The following is a 15,490-nucleotide window of genomic DNA, read 5'->3' on the forward strand; positions in this document are numbered from 1 at the left end:
TGCCCGCGGTGCCGGGGGGAGGCAGGTCCCGGGGAGGACCGGGCAGGCGGAGCCCTGCAGCGGGGAGCCCACGGGAGCCTTTCCTGCCCCCCCCTTCCCCCCCGCAGAGTAGGCCTCTGCCCTTCGCAGGCCCCGGGGGCTGGCCCTGCCCTGCCCCTCGGTGCAGGAACCCCACAGGTTGCAGCTGGGGGGGTCTTCGGGCCCTGGCCGCAGGAGGAAGGAGAAGACCCCTGCCTCCCAGGCCTTAGCTCCTTGTTGGCAGCTCTGCCTCTGAAGCCTGGGGAGGCCCCCGGGACTCCTCCCCTCAGGACCCAGTGCCACAGAAGAGCCTCAGTTTCTCACGGCCCCCTTTGCGCACAAGCTGGGGCAGCCACCGAACACAGCCCTTCTTGCCCCGATTCCCAACAGAAGGCCTTGAAATGTCAAGGCTGAAGGGGAGATTCCTGGAAACTTCAGGGGTGGAGCCGTGCCAGGTGCTAGGACTGCTGCATCCCCGGGCAGCAGTGTCTGTTTCCAGTGCGATGAGGAGCCAAATGCCCCCGTGCCCCTTCCTTCTCCGGGGAGAGGAGAGACCCAGGCCCGCACGCTGGGAGGCAGCCGGGGATTCTCTTCCCGATTCTGTTCCCCAAAGGCTTGCCGCAGACCTCTCAAGGCAGCAGCGGGCCTCAAGGAGCTCATGTCACCCTGAATGCAGGTGGAAACGGGTGCGAATTTTGGAGCCGTACAGAGCAGAGCTGATGTCTCTTTCTCTGTATCACCAGGACCTGATTTCCTTTCTTCTTTTGGCAGTTTTAACACGTCAAACAGGAGCTGCTAAAATCAAACAGTTAATTTCTCCATAGGAAATCATTACTTTCCCCACCCTGTACCATCTGCACCATGCTGATTATTTGTGCACGATTTGAACCCCTACCTGGAGAGATCCGGGGAGCAGGGGGGCACAAGAAGGATCCATGAGTACTCGTTCAACCATGGTTTATTATAATCACAGTAATGTGCCCTTGCTTTGAGCCACTGTCCCTTTCACCACACAGTTTGGTACACTCTGTTTCTCAGCAGCAAATCCCAATGTTTTTGCTTTCGAATGCCAGGCCCAAATACATGGTAACGCTTACAACATTTTCTGGGCAAATTGGTGTTTGCACAGTGTTGTTCATGGGGGGGTTGTAAGGGGTGAGCCAGGGCTCAGGGTGGCCAGCCAGAGACTCGTGGAGAGGGGGTTTGGTGGCCAGCATAAGTGTGGTTCAGTGGCTGGTGGTCGCTTTTGCTGGGGGAGAGCAGAGTGGAAGTCTGTGTTCAGTGGACATGCTGGGAGTTGCAAAGGGAATGTCAGGGTCCAGCACCCAAAGCGGGAACCAAGCATTAGTCTTGCTCATATAAGTCTTCCCCATTTGATTGGCATTTTACTGAATGCTGTTTTTGAACGAGTCTCACAGCAGGAATCCTACAGCCTGCAGCTGAGCAGGAACCTGGAATCCAGATAGTCCAGCAGATCCTTCATGAGATAGACAGGGGTAGCACACAAGGAAGAGGAGGGGAAGTGCTTGACAAGCAGAGTGCTATACGGGCCGTGTCGGTGGGATTATCTCTTTGAACTGATTGCAGGAGACCCTCACCCTGCTTTCCCCGTCCCCATAAAAAAATGGCCTATACATGTGCCTGTAGCCCTTGGAGGGATTCCAGATTCTCATAAAGGTAGTCTTTGGTCTAATCCAACAGACTTTTTTAAAGATGGGATGCTACTTACCATAACTATGCTTGAATGGCTGTTGGCACTAAACAGGACTATGTATGTCAGGCTAGGCATCGCCTAGGGTTATCCAGCCAGCTAGCACAACATGAGGAAGCAACAGACACCCCAACAGACTTTCAAATTCTATTTTGTCAAAAAAGGACACTAGTTCTACAAGTCCCAAATGGGATAGCGCTGATTTTCATTTTTTTCGGCAGATGGGGTAATAAAATGACAAGAAATAAGTCATAGAGGGGATATTTTCAAAGAACAAGTGATTCAGTGTCTGATCAGGGCTTGATGGCAAGCTGGGATTTCATTTTGGGAGGGTTTAGAGTCACTATTACTTTATTGAACTACAAACATACATAGATAGCTCTTTACAGAATGTATTCAGAACCAGGGTCCTCAGTCTCCCTGTTGTCTGCAGTCCTGGGGCTTGCTGTGTTGCAGGGCACAACGCCCATATCAAGAAAATAGGTTTCCATTCTTCAGAGGAAGAATTTATGTGTTTCCTCATAAATAATTGACACATCGCCCCTGGGAGGGTTAGGAAGGATTTAGTATGAAGCTCACAGGTCTTGCCCATCCCTAATTTCTACAATTCTGTGAGTGAATTTCTTTAAACAACAATTATAATAAATAATGTATTATCTTACATTTCCATAGCCCCATTTGCCCTGAGCAGTATAGTTTTAGTTAATCTTCTTCCCAGTTATCTGAGGAAGGAATGCAACTATGAGGGAGACTGAAGCACATGGGGTGGCTCCACGTTTGGCAACCAGACGTGGATTTCTAAGCCAGAGAAAGATTCCAGCTCATTCCATTCAGCTCAATAAATGCAGCATTCTGCTGCCCCCTTTTGTGTTCTCCCCCCTGAAATTCAGGTGCTGTCAGTGTTTCCATAAGAAAACCAAGTTTATAACTGAGCAGAAAAAAAAGCCTCTCATTGCTAAAAGTTGGCACAAGGTTAGCCTGGGAAGAATTTTTAAATATATATGTGTGTGTGTGTGTGTGTGTATTTAACCACAGTTGCTTTAACTTTTTTGACTATTTCTTTTTTTAAATTACAGGAGTGCAAAAACAGAGAGAAGTTTTGAGGTTTCAGATATTTTTATATGTCTATGAGACAAACTTGCCTTTCTTTTCCAAACTGAAATTTTGCAGGCCATATTCCATAATACGCTGTGGCTTTCAAAAAGTCTCTGAAATGCTGAAGTTTGCAGTGCAACCACTGTACATGCTGAGTAACTGTTTTCTATAAGGTCTGCATGCATTTATTATCACGGGCACAAAAGACACACACATTCATATTATGAAGACTTTGTAAAATTGGTTTCAACACCTGACTTTTAAAATTCATATTTATTCCATAGAGCTGACAAATTGGATTAATAATCTGCATTTGAAATAACACCGTAAACATGTATGTACCTTCCAGATGCACTGCATTGTACTGAGTCAGTGATGATGGATAATTTAAAGAATCTATGTGTGTATGTTTGGACAGCTGGATCAATAATTCACAATTTAAAGCTCCCAAGATAGGTATTTGTTCCAGTTTTTTTAGCCATTTTAGTGGAATGAATAAATAATTATCAAGGGAGAGAATGAAATGAAGATTATGGGGATATTCCCCATTTTTAACATAAAACTTTTTTTAATTATAGAAGGAGATTGTAGATACCTGAACACAGTAGGATAAAATAATGACAAAATGTCAGAGCTGATTTCCCGACATATCACTGAATTTTTTTGCGGGTTTAAGCTCGATCCTTAATGTTATATTAAGAGGATCTTCTGTGGTTTACTGTATGCATATATAAAATAAAAAATACCCGTGGTTTATAAGAATATTTTGCTTGGCTATTTGATAATACTTGCTATGTTCTTTTGCTCTGAGATATCATATGTCATATTTGTCACTGATTTTTGCAAATATGCCTTGTTAAATTATCTGAAAGGGATATGATGACAATTGATCTTTTAAACTATTTTTGAAAGAAGTTTTGTCTTTATTGAGATATAAATAATGGAGAAAAATGTAAATTTTGGCTTGGCACATGGTCAACATTATTTTAACAGGTTAATGTCATTAACTAGTCAAATTATAGTTGTGATTTTCTCAGTGGTATGCACAAACATTATTCCTCTAATAGTGTTTTATTTAATGGCTGGTCGTATAGTCTACAGGGTTTAGTTTGATGGAGGAATTGGTCTGTTTCATTTGAGATTTAAGTGAATTCTATTGTAACAGCTTCTTTTTGTACCATACAATGCAATTTATGGTGATAAAAGTATATTAAAACACTTACGAAGTTGAGGACAGCTACTGTCCTGCAAGTAGAAAGTGGGGAACAATGTGTGGAAAAGGAGAAAAGCAAAAAGGAAGCAGACCTGACATTTTAGAAGTGGTAAAGAGGCAGGTGAGGGATCTTGCAGACTGGTTATTGTAAAGGAAGAATAGCAGGATGCAGGAACAGAGAGGAAGGCAAGTAGAACTTGTACTAGCACAATACATGCCATGGTGTGTTATTTTAATTGCTGCACTCAGATGAACTGCAAACAATGCTGGTCACTGAGCAATGGATTTACACGCCCTTTCCCTCTTGTTGCGTTTAGCTTTAAGTTGCAATGAAAATGATGGTGACCACCTGGATAGAGACCAGCAATACCCCAGCAATCAAAAAACAAAGCGCATGAGGACATCATTCAAACACCACCAGTTGCGGACAATGAAGTCTTACTTTGCTATTAATCATAACCCTGATGCCAAGGACTTGAAACAGCTAGCTCAGAAAACTGGCCTGACCAAAAGAGTTCTTCAGGTAAGAAGGGCAAAGACTTCTCTCTCTACCACTGAATTAAATTTCAGCCCCAGGTTTGAGAATCCCTGGCTGAAGCACTGTGGGGATTGCTAATGCCCACTTTTTTCTCATTTGTTGGTAACTTCTTCAAAGCTTAAGCTAAATAGAGCTTATGAACTTAAATAGCGCACATGAATAAAGCCATTTATTTTTGACCTACCAGAGGTAGAGATCTTGGGTTCTAATATTTAAGGGATAGTTGTGTAAGTTAGGTGTCTGGCTTATTTTATTGAACAGCTAGTTAAACTTAGCATGCTATTTTCCTAAACTATTATTTTAGGGAGAAGTGAATGATTTCAGCTGCTACTTTCTCTTTGTAAGTAGAGAACATAGTAGAAGCTTAGAAGTTAGGAGTGTTGGATGCTTCAGCTCCATCTAAATCTCCACTCTGTTCTTCACTGAGTTAGATTTAATGGGCTTTTACCCAAAAGAATATTTAGCTACAATGCAAGTTTGGAAACCAGTTAGCTCTCAACCGTCCTGCTAAAACACTGGCCACAGGGTTCTGTTCTGAGGGAAAGGGGGTTGGAAACCTTGTAGGAAAAGACCACAGCGAGGGGTTAGTGACAAAAATCCTGGCAGGGAACTGTGAGTAATGCTAGGACATCGGCGAGTTCACGGTGAAACGAATGGTAGTAGAAGGGAAACACTGAGAGGGAAGCTGAGTTCACCAGAGAGAGACCAAGTCCTATGGTGATAGATGAATGGCAAGAGGTAGGGTTGGAGGTAGCTCGGAGTTTCCCTGAGAAAGCTTGTCACGATAAAAATAACGTAACACCTCCTCTATAGCGCCGCCTCCCCTGTTTGACATCCCATTTGTTTTTATCATCAGAATTCAGGTGCTGGGACAGATCCCCCACTTTGCATTCACTACACATCCTAACTGCTGGATCAAGGCCTCTTATAGATACTCCTCCCATCTGTACCTGACAAAAGCTGGTATTTGTGGAAGAAAGGATTTTCTGCACTCACTTTTCCATCTGCCTTCCATCACTTTCTCTCCTTCTGTTTCCTTCCTGTTTCCCAGCGCCCTTTTCCTTGTTCTTCCTGTTATTTTCCCCCACACTTGAAGCGCTTTTGTCATCTGCCCTATACAATACACCCATCAGTGTCTTTCATGAATGCAGTAAGCGACTTGATTAGCATCCATCATGCATCGCTCCTCGCTTAACTTCTTTAGGTTCTGTCTTCTCCTTCCCATTGCATCAGTTTGGACTTTCATCCATTCCTTCGCTTCCTGTTTCATGTTCTGTGCTGCCATCTTTTTTCCATTCTGTTCTCCGCATTCTTTCCCAAACCTATTATCTTATATCCAGCACCACTTTACCCACCCCTTAGCCACTGGTTCACTGCCCTTGCTCTTTCCATCACCATCTTAAACACATACTCTCTCACATTTTTAGATGCTCAGTGCTTTCTCCTCTTTTAATCTTGGCCAGCCTCCTGCAGTTTCATGCAGCTTCTGCAAGATTGTGTTAATGGTGTTGGAACACCACTCCTTTTACTCCAACAACAGCATATCTGAGCTGCTGTGCCAGAAGTGTTGGTAGGAGGTAGACAGTAAATGGGAGAGGACTAGATCAAGAGCATCCGTGGAGGTGATAGAGGAGTGCCCCAGAACGTTTCACAGTAGGATTTTCCCGATGGGCTCTTCTCTCTGTGGTGGAAGTTCACTAATCCACAATCTACCAATCTCTTTGTTGGAAATTAGTTTGGGCCATGAAAAATTTTGTTTTAAAGTTTGTACCCAACTGGCTCTGTGCCTGACCTGTGAGAGGAAGTGAGCTGGACATCTGACAATTTTCAGACTTGAAAGTTCACCCACAGTAGTTTCAACAAGGCTCTTTGCTGGAGAGGTCTCTCAGTGTTGCTGGTTGCTGACAGTGTCACTCATTAATGCCATTAATGCCTTTTCACCAAAAATATTTGATATTCAGTGTGTGCCAGTTATTGAACACAAAGCCATTCACTAGCACTACTGAGCTAAGGCAAGTAATATTAGAATTTATTTGCCTACCATATCGAAGATGCATAGATTCCCAGATTCCTGGACATCCCAGTAGCATGGAATTATGAACAAGTCTTACATTATACTAGGTATGTGTGCAAACTTACCTTTTCTTCTGTGAGAACAGGTTTTATTAGGTTTGACCACAGACAATGTTTTTCTTTCTTTTTATATTATTTCTAATAGAAAGTCTGCGTACATCTTCCCGCAGCTGATGAACAGAGAAGCAGCTGTCTCCAAGTCTTGCAGCACTTGTAATGAACCAATGAGCTTCCTAAGCATTTGTAGTGTAGTCTCCAGTGTTACAGGAATTGGCTGTAGTCCACCTCCTATATGGACATTCCTTTCATGTAGTACACATTATTTTTGGTGAGAGGATGTGGGGTTGCTGATGGATAAGTGGAGTGTTCGGTCAGATTTTTCATCGTCTCTAGTCAGACTGGGAAGACTTGGCTTTTAGCTTGGCTCTGTAGGTACTGAATCATCATGCACCCTTGTCCATCAGTAGCAAGGCAGAAAAACATGGGCATAATGCTTCCTCAATTATTGTTCCTGATGTGGCTTGGGAAAGTACAGACTGTATCCCATAAGTACCTAAATTGGAAATCAATACATTCTTGCTTTGTACACACACATGCACACACACGCACTTTTAACCTTTTTATGTACAGATTCATGCACATATTTGATGCACTGTGGCTAGTCAGCATAGGCACAACAGCTGAAGTTCTAGGGGAAATTAAAATGCCCAATTCATTGTGATCTGTTTGGTTGGAGTTTGATAAGTTACCTTTAAGTTTCTTCTACAAAAAAAATAACCCAGCTCCCAGCATGTAACACTCTCTGGAAATAAAACCTCAAGAAAGGGCTTCTTGGGAAGAAATAGTGATAAATGGCATAAAGAGTTCTTTTTTAGGGGCTGGGTCTTGCCTCTTTTTCCATTAGTATGGAAAGGGAAAGGGAGAAAGCAAAGAGGCAGAGAGCAGAATTTTCCCTATAACATTTTGCTGAGGGATCCCTTTAACACCCTATCGAGATTATATTTCAAAGAAAATGGGACAAGATTCTTTCTGTATTTTGACTTTGCTGATTCCCTCTCCAGCAATCTAACACAGTCGTTTCATAAACAAACCTGGATAGTCTCAACCTAGTTCTCAGCAAAGATTTCTCTTCAAGATGCTGTTCTCCAGTCTGTTACTCAGACTCTGTGATGTTTTCAAAATATATCGTGGTCTATTTTGTACGGTAGTGTAAGATAAATAATCAAAACAGAATTTGTGCAATGAGTGAACAAGGTTCATTTGGTGATGCAGCGTCCTTCATATTTTTAATTGTGTTTGCCCCCTTACTCACTAGGTATTAACATACAGTAAATCTTAATGTGTCACAGGTAATAGTGTGAGCTAGTGAGATTGTGCTGAGAAATTAATTTTAAAATGAGCCATTCATATTACTAACATACAGTTATTACAATAATGGAGCTGTTGTAGGCAGACAGTAACTCTATTTGATGTAATTATCTGGCATCTATCACTATAGCATCCAGGCACTTTATAGCCTTAGCATCTTTGTCTTAACATCACCCTTGAACAGATTTTTACAGATTGGCACAACAAACCCGAGTCACGTTTCCAGGGTCCACCAGGAAAGTGGAAATTCAAAGACCCGAGTTGAGGTCTCCCAAGTCATAATCTAATAACTTATCCATGGAACCATCCTGCCTAGTTCAGATGTCTAGCCACAGACATTCAGCTCCACTAATTAGAGAGGTTGATCAACCAAGGGTTGATCTTGTAGCTGCTTCTATTTTTCAGTAATGGATATAGTTCACGTTCTTCACTTTTGGTTTCCTATAATCTAGCCCCATAATGATGCAGTTGAATAGAACAGTATTAAATGTATGCCACACCGCTCTGATTTTGTTTATTCTTAAATGCTGAAGACCAGGTTCTGGGTTATCTAGCTGATGGGAGCTGAGTCCCCCTGGAATAGTTCTGACAGTTAAATACAGTTGGGGTGCTCTTTCCTTTCTTTAAGGTACCCTGTTCCCAAAGTGGGCATAGAACACCACAGCTGTGATGAATAAGTAGAGAAGTCTTACTTAAAAGCTATTTACACCCTGTTTTCACAGGTATAAATGATGATTCTAGTTGCAAAGCAGTGGAGAGTTAGATCTATGTCATCTACTGCTCAGAAAAGCAATGGTTTTGATTCAGTACCCTTGAATATAAATGTTGGCTGAAAGGGTTTCACGTACACCACAATATTATGTACGATAGGGTGGTGATTGGCCTTTTATCCTGTTCTTTTTTCACACAAGGCAAAGACTTTTCAGACTCTAAATTTAGTCAATATCTGGAGTCTTTTCAGTAATAATATTAACACTCGTTCATCATTGAACATCTCTAAAGCTCTTTACATAAATTAACCAATTAACCCTGACAACTCTGCAGTGAAGGAGAGAATAAAGTAAGTATTATTATTCCTATTTTTGGACAGTACTTGTACATTTTGCGGTTGTTTCCTGCAGCTAATGGTTAGACTCATTAAGAGGAGGATGCACGCTTAAGTCCTGTATCTTCCCATATTTGCATGGGATCTATTGATAGCATTGAGGAATAGCTGTTCAGGTGCCTAAAGAGAGGATTTGACTCCTATCATTTAATGGAAGATATAGGGGAACATATACAAACTTAGAAGCTTTTCCTCCTCTCTCTTTTCCAAATCACCAACATGCATACAGAGGCATTTAGAGATCTCATAGTGGGGCCTATTGCACCGTTTTGGTTAAGGATCACCTGAACTTTTAGGTACAGGGTGAGTCTGCTGTTTTGGGCAGTTTTTATAAATGTATCTTATCAGGAAACTGCATCATGTTTAGCAACTGCAGTTGTGATAGCAGATGGGGCTTTTCCCTATGAAGTTATATATTGCTCATGAATGTCACTTTCCGTGAAGTGAGGAGGCGACACATGCATATAGATTGGGACTGCTGACTTCGTGGCTCCTTTATTTTAATTTAATTATAAAATGACTGAATTACTCAGCTTTGTTTACAGTGGACGAGTTTCAAAACTTACATAAATTATTATCGGTATGATCTTTTTTTACCTGTTGGTAAAGGGACCCTGTCAGGTTACATATATTAAAAAAAATCCAAACAACCAAAATCCCATGCTTTTGATAGAGCTATAACTTGTATTATTTAATACAAATTAAATCCTTAATTTTTACTCTTGATGCCAGCTGCTTTTTATATACTCTCCTGGCTTGAATAATCAAAGTAGACTAATCTGCTTCCCTTTTGTTCTTTGTACACGTGGTTCCCAGTCTTTAGATGGAGCCACGCAGACAGACCTGTGCAACACTTTGCGGGATCCTGTAGCTCTGCCCGCGTGTTTCTGACTGCTCAGTCAATGCCCAGAAAGGGCAAATATGGCACTGGAAAACTTAAGCCAAAATAACTTTTGTTCATTACAGCATTGGTACTTAATACCTAATAACAATGCGTCAGACATTTTTAAAGCATCATGGAGATACTTCCCTGATATTCATTTTTGGAAAGATTTTTGTTTGTAATGTATTAAACCTACACATGGCAGTTGTTTTAAATAAAGGGAAAGGCAACATTAACTGTTTACAAACAGTAAACTTCCTCAAACAAGCAGGCAGTGTATGCAGAGTATACTATGCATGGCACAAATATGCAATTCCTGTGGTCAGTAGTGGCAATTGCACATGAAGATCGAGTTCAAACTGATAGCCTTGCCTTGACTCCGCTCCTTGGTCCCAGCTTTGCCTGCTCTTTCACACGGATCTCCCCTCTACTTCAGAAAAGAAGGGTGAGCAGCCTTTGTTCCATCATCCCCTCCTCTCTTCAGGCCCAAAAGAGGGTGTTTGGTCTGGCGATCTTGAATGGAAAGCAAGGAGGCCAGGAGAGGAGTAAGGGGGCTGGGGCACATGTATTATCGCCTGCGGAGTCTGTGAAGCTGAGGATGTAAAGATAAAATCCTTTGAGGTTGCATTTCCATGTCCCTTTCCTACCTGTGGTGGGGAGTCCACTTAAAAGGGGTGGGGAGACGTGTTCTCAGGGCTCCTCTGAGCCATGGCAGGGGCCGTCCTGCCGGAGAGTTGGGTGAACATGACTTCCTTGGGGGTGGCTCTGGCTTCCCACTGGCCCACCAGCCTCCACAGGATCGGCAGCTAGCTGTACACACCCTCTCTCCCACCATAGAGCACCTGAGAAATCTGCAGGAGGACAGCTTTGTGGATATTTTCTTTCCCTGCAGAGAAGATGATAAGGTCCATTGCACTTGGAATGACAGAGCTTGATCCTGCTCTTACTGAAGTAAGTCAGGGTGAGGTGCAGTGGGAGCAGGACTGATTCATTTTTAGGTAATATAGCACAGTAACTTGAGACCTGGTGATAAATCAGCACAGGGAGCTTCAGCTGATAAAATCTGACCCAGGAGGTAAATTCTCTCTATAGAGTCTGAATAACTAGCATTACAAGCTTGCCTGTATCTATCTACACTAGGCCGAGCATAGGATCTTTAATGCCATTTGAAAATACAGTAGAGACATGCCTCTACATCTGGTTTGACACATGCTTTTTGGGTTTGTTGTATATATCTTTACTGATATTTAATCTGGTATAACCTAGCAGTGCATTTTATTTGAAAAGTAATCTAGAGGCATGAGAGGGTCACCATTACTTGGAAACTAAGCTTTGCCAGTTGTACTGCTGGACACGAAGAAGCAGCCCTTCATCTTTTTGTCTCCTTCGTCTTCATCTTTTGTCTCAGTCCTAGTTAGGGAGACGACACCTAGTCAGGAGACTGATGGAGACCTAGTTGCACACAGATAATTATACTTGTTGCACATTGATATTGTTGATTCTAAAATTGTATTGAACACATTTTACATAACTGTTATAACTTCATAGAAAGTTTCACAGAACATCTTAAAAGGGAGAATGGGACAGAGAGTGGGAGCTAAGACATTTTAGAGAGAAGAGAGTCAAGAAGAATTTATGGGGAAACAAGAACAAGTCTTTTAGTGAGAAGAAAACTGTACTACCTCTTTGGCTCCAGAGGGTTTCTGACCACAGCTGTCAGGGACAGGGCCAAATCCCATGCAGAGGGTCTGTGGCCTCTGTGGCACATGGTGAGAAAAACAGCTTGGACTAGTGGATCTGAGCTTATGCATGTCAGCTGATTGGTTTGTGCCCCATCCTGCCAAATGCTTCCTGAAAGCAGGAAGCCACGTACAGGAGTCACATGAAGCTAGTGACCTTCTAAGACTTTCCTGAGGGTCAGTAGGGGAAGATTCCTGTCTGTCTTCCCCAGTCCACTCATGTCGCAGTGCATAGTCTGTTTACTTAGAAAAGCAGGGGACAAAGAAAAAGAAATGCCTTACATGCCAGACAGAGAATCCTTCTTGCAATTGGGTACAGCCCGTGGAGTTATGCTAGCAAAGATGGCTGCTCTTCCAGCACGCAGAGTCAGTACAAGCATCTCATCCAGCTGAGGCTTTGATGAATTTGTGAATTTGCTTTTGCTTTTTTTGCCAACAATGCAGATTTTTAAATGCTACCCTATTATATTAAATTATTTCAGGTTTGGTTCCAAAATGCCCGAGCCAAATTCAGACGGAACCTCTTACGTCAAGAAAACACAGGGGTGGATAAGACTTCAGATTCAACACTCCAAGCAGGGACCCCATCAGGCCCTGCCTCAGAAATATCCAATGCCTCCATGAGTCCATCCAGCACTCCCACTACCTTAACGGACTTGACTAACCCTACTATGCCTACTGTGACATCTGTCTTGACGTCAGTGCCCGGAAGTCTTGAGGTTCATGAATCTCGAAGTCCTTCACAGACAACTCTCACAAATCTTTTCTGATGACTCTTTCTCAATAATTTCTTTAAAAAAGAAATTACTCTTAGTTGAATTCCAAGTGTATTTTAATAGAGGCTTTGAGCAACTGACTAACCACAATTAGGATTTCTCCTGAAAACAAAAGGAAATGTATTGTTCTGGTATTACAGAGTATGGACTAAAGAATAACTTGGAAGATCTATCTGCAACACAACATTTGTGTAATTGTACAGTTTTGTGGACTGAGCCAGGGAAACAGCAATTAATTTAAGTTGGCTGAAGCTTCTGTAATTTCAAAGACTGCCATGTGCCTTATATACTGTTTTATCTACACACTTTGGATTACATGTCCATTTTTCTCTTTTTCTCTCTGTATATTTATGACCAGGGCAAAAATGTTAAGAGTTTGTTACTTTGAATAGTCCTAAGCCCTTCATTGGTTGCTTTGTTGTTTTAGAATTTCAAGGTGGAAGTCTGTTCGAATATCAGAATTTGTAAAGTCTAACCAGTAATAAAGCCACTTATGGAAACTACTTGGTAATGGCTGCAGTTACGTTTAGCATTAATTTCACAATCCTGATAGGCTGTCTGTATTGAAATGGATTAGAAAATTGAACTGCAGACACAGTATCTGCTTAGGGTAAATTCTAAATGTGATACAAATATGCCTCCTTCCCCTAAAAATATATGGGTGAAAAGTCCAGTTTGTATAACTGGTCTAGAGAAATAAGTAATTGTTAGCTGCAGGTAGAAATTGTCACTGAACGTGGGAATTCAGAAAAAAACCTGTTTAATTTAGTTGCTGAATCTCAGTTTCACATTTGAAAGGAAATGGATCTTGCATTTGTGCTACAGAAGGTGTCTGTCTCATTTCACAGAAAGTAGTGTGGCCAGAATCGTACTGTTTCTGAGACAGACATTAGGTCATGATCCCCAGAAACAAAGAAGTATTTTTTAGATTACTTATCAACATTGGTGGATAAACTAAAGACAAAACTGATTCATAAACATATGGTCTTTTTTTGTAATGCTTTGAAGGAATAAGAGCAGGTAAGCTTATTGTTACCAGTACTAATAAACATGGCTATTCCTTCAATCATGATGTACTGTTTGAATTGAATTGAATTCCTTCTCCAGTTTTGAGATCTTTATTCTTCGGAATATCATTTGTGCTTTGAATGTTTTACTTTTTACATATATCCTTCCAGACGTTAAAGAAATAAGTAAACCTCAGCAAGGTTTAAATTCACTTTAGGATGAATACAATCTATGCGATTTGACCAGTGGTTTATTTAATTCAGATTTTGAGTCGTACTTACCATGCTTAGGGTTATTTGTACTCTATCTGGTTGCAAGGTTTTTCAGTCAGGATGTGCTAGGTTATGCATGGCTGGCCTGCTATAATCTTCTCTGTTGTTCCCACTGGACACAAATTGGTAGAAGATTATTCCAAGCAAGCAGTAACATAGGTGCCAAGATTCATGTTCTTTGCTGCTCTCAGTGTACTGAGGATGATTCATTAGGCTGGGCTCTGTGGAAACAATGTTTTGGGTTTTAAAATGCTATTTTTATTCAGCTTTCTCATCTGAAAATTTGTAGTCCTTGTGTTTGCCAAATTCCCTTTCAGGCCAGTGAGAGACTGCAGTGCACAAATATTGTGGGACTGGGACCCTGACGTAATTAGGATACTTACTAACCTTTTTCACACTTCAGCTCTAAAAAATAAAGGTGAATAATTTGAGAGGCAAGGAATTCCCCATAAGAAGTCCTGATTAGGTAAGATTTGTGTGAGAGGTTTCATTCTCATCCCCAAAACAAACTGTTTAATATAGTCCATTAAGGTTATCTACAATGACAAAGACGTGCTTTAAACATATTTTGGGTTAAGTTAGCAAACTTTCCCAGGCACCCCGAAATGCTCTTTTTCTTGGCAAAATATCTAATGAAGAAATAATACTGGTTAGTGGATTATTAAAAGAGGATGTATCTACCTTGTAAAAGGTGTTCAGAAACAGATGTTCTGCTGTATGTAATGTTTTGTTTACTGTCAATGACCTTGGGCATTTTCTTTTTGTTAAATGCTTAGCTGGATCTTTTATTGATTTAAAAGGCAATGTTGGTCCAATATGAAATGGATACAGTCTGTAATTAAAAGTCTGCATATTCACATGTAATCAAGACAGTTTTAAACAATTTCCTCCTAAATTCAAAAGTATTGTGGCAAAATGTAGTTGGTAAAATTTTGAATAGTCCTCTAAAATGCAGTACTACTTTTGATATCGTGTGTTTTAACTACCTGAGACTGAGTACACATGGAAATATCTTTGAAATCAGCTTTCAATATTGCCTTTTCAAATACCTGAGATTTGTGGAGGGGAATGCTCTAGTGTTATTATTATCTAAAACCCAAAAAGGACAATTAAATCAATTGTCTGGTTTAATCAAATCAGGGATTTTGCATATAAATAAGATACCATATTCTATGTAGGGCCTTTATGTAGGGACATTAGGATTCAGTCACTGGCTCCAATGACCTATGTTGTCCCCATGATTGTTTCAATCCTGTGGTATTGTTCAGTTGTTTAGAGCTTGTTGGTTTTGAATGCTGTACATTTTTTTACTACTGCAATCCTAATGTTTCCTCACATACTTGTACAGTTCCACATTTGATGTACTAGTCTGAAATTCTGTTAAAAACATGAACAAAAATGGAAATGATATTTCTTTGGAAGTGTATTTTTACTGTATATCTAATTTGAACTAGCTGAACATACTTATTTACATCTTGCATGATAGGTGTGTAGTACATTTTTTAAAATATAAAAGAGACTTGAGAGTAACTTAGATCAAGAATATAATGAAATCTATACAAATATGGAAATACATACATTGATTCATTTGCTACCCTTTGACTCAAGATACTTTTTGAAATACATTTTCTCTAGATTATTTCAGATAATGCAGATATTTTTCCTTGGAATTCGTGCATAATAGAGAACAT

General features: G+C 41.0%; 1 protein-coding gene across 2 annotated transcripts in view; it reads left to right on the top strand.

The window, feature by feature from the left end:
• Positions 1-15,207, top strand: part of LHX2 (LIM homeobox 2) — a 17,869-nt gene extending 2,662 nt beyond the window's left edge. Inside the window, exons 3-4 of one of the 2 annotated variants that reach the window (XM_019541020.1) lie at positions 4,355-4,560; positions 6,794-8,641. In XM_019541020.1, coding sequence (XP_019396565.1) covers positions 4,355-4,560; positions 6,794-6,865 — 278 coding nt within the window. In that variant the 3' untranslated portion in view covers positions 6,866-8,641. Of the gene's footprint in view, positions 1-4,354; positions 4,561-6,793; positions 8,642-12,225 lie in introns of those variants that run through there. The other variant, XM_019541021.1, reaches the window with a different exon arrangement.
• Positions 15,208-15,490: the final 283 nt, after the last annotated feature.

Source organism: Crocodylus porosus, unplaced genomic scaffold (genome assembly GCF_001723895.1).
Source record: "Crocodylus porosus isolate Cpor-Errol unplaced genomic scaffold, CroPor_comp1, whole genome shotgun sequence".
Taxonomy (NCBI): Eukaryota; Metazoa; Chordata; order Crocodylia; family Crocodylidae; genus Crocodylus; species Crocodylus porosus.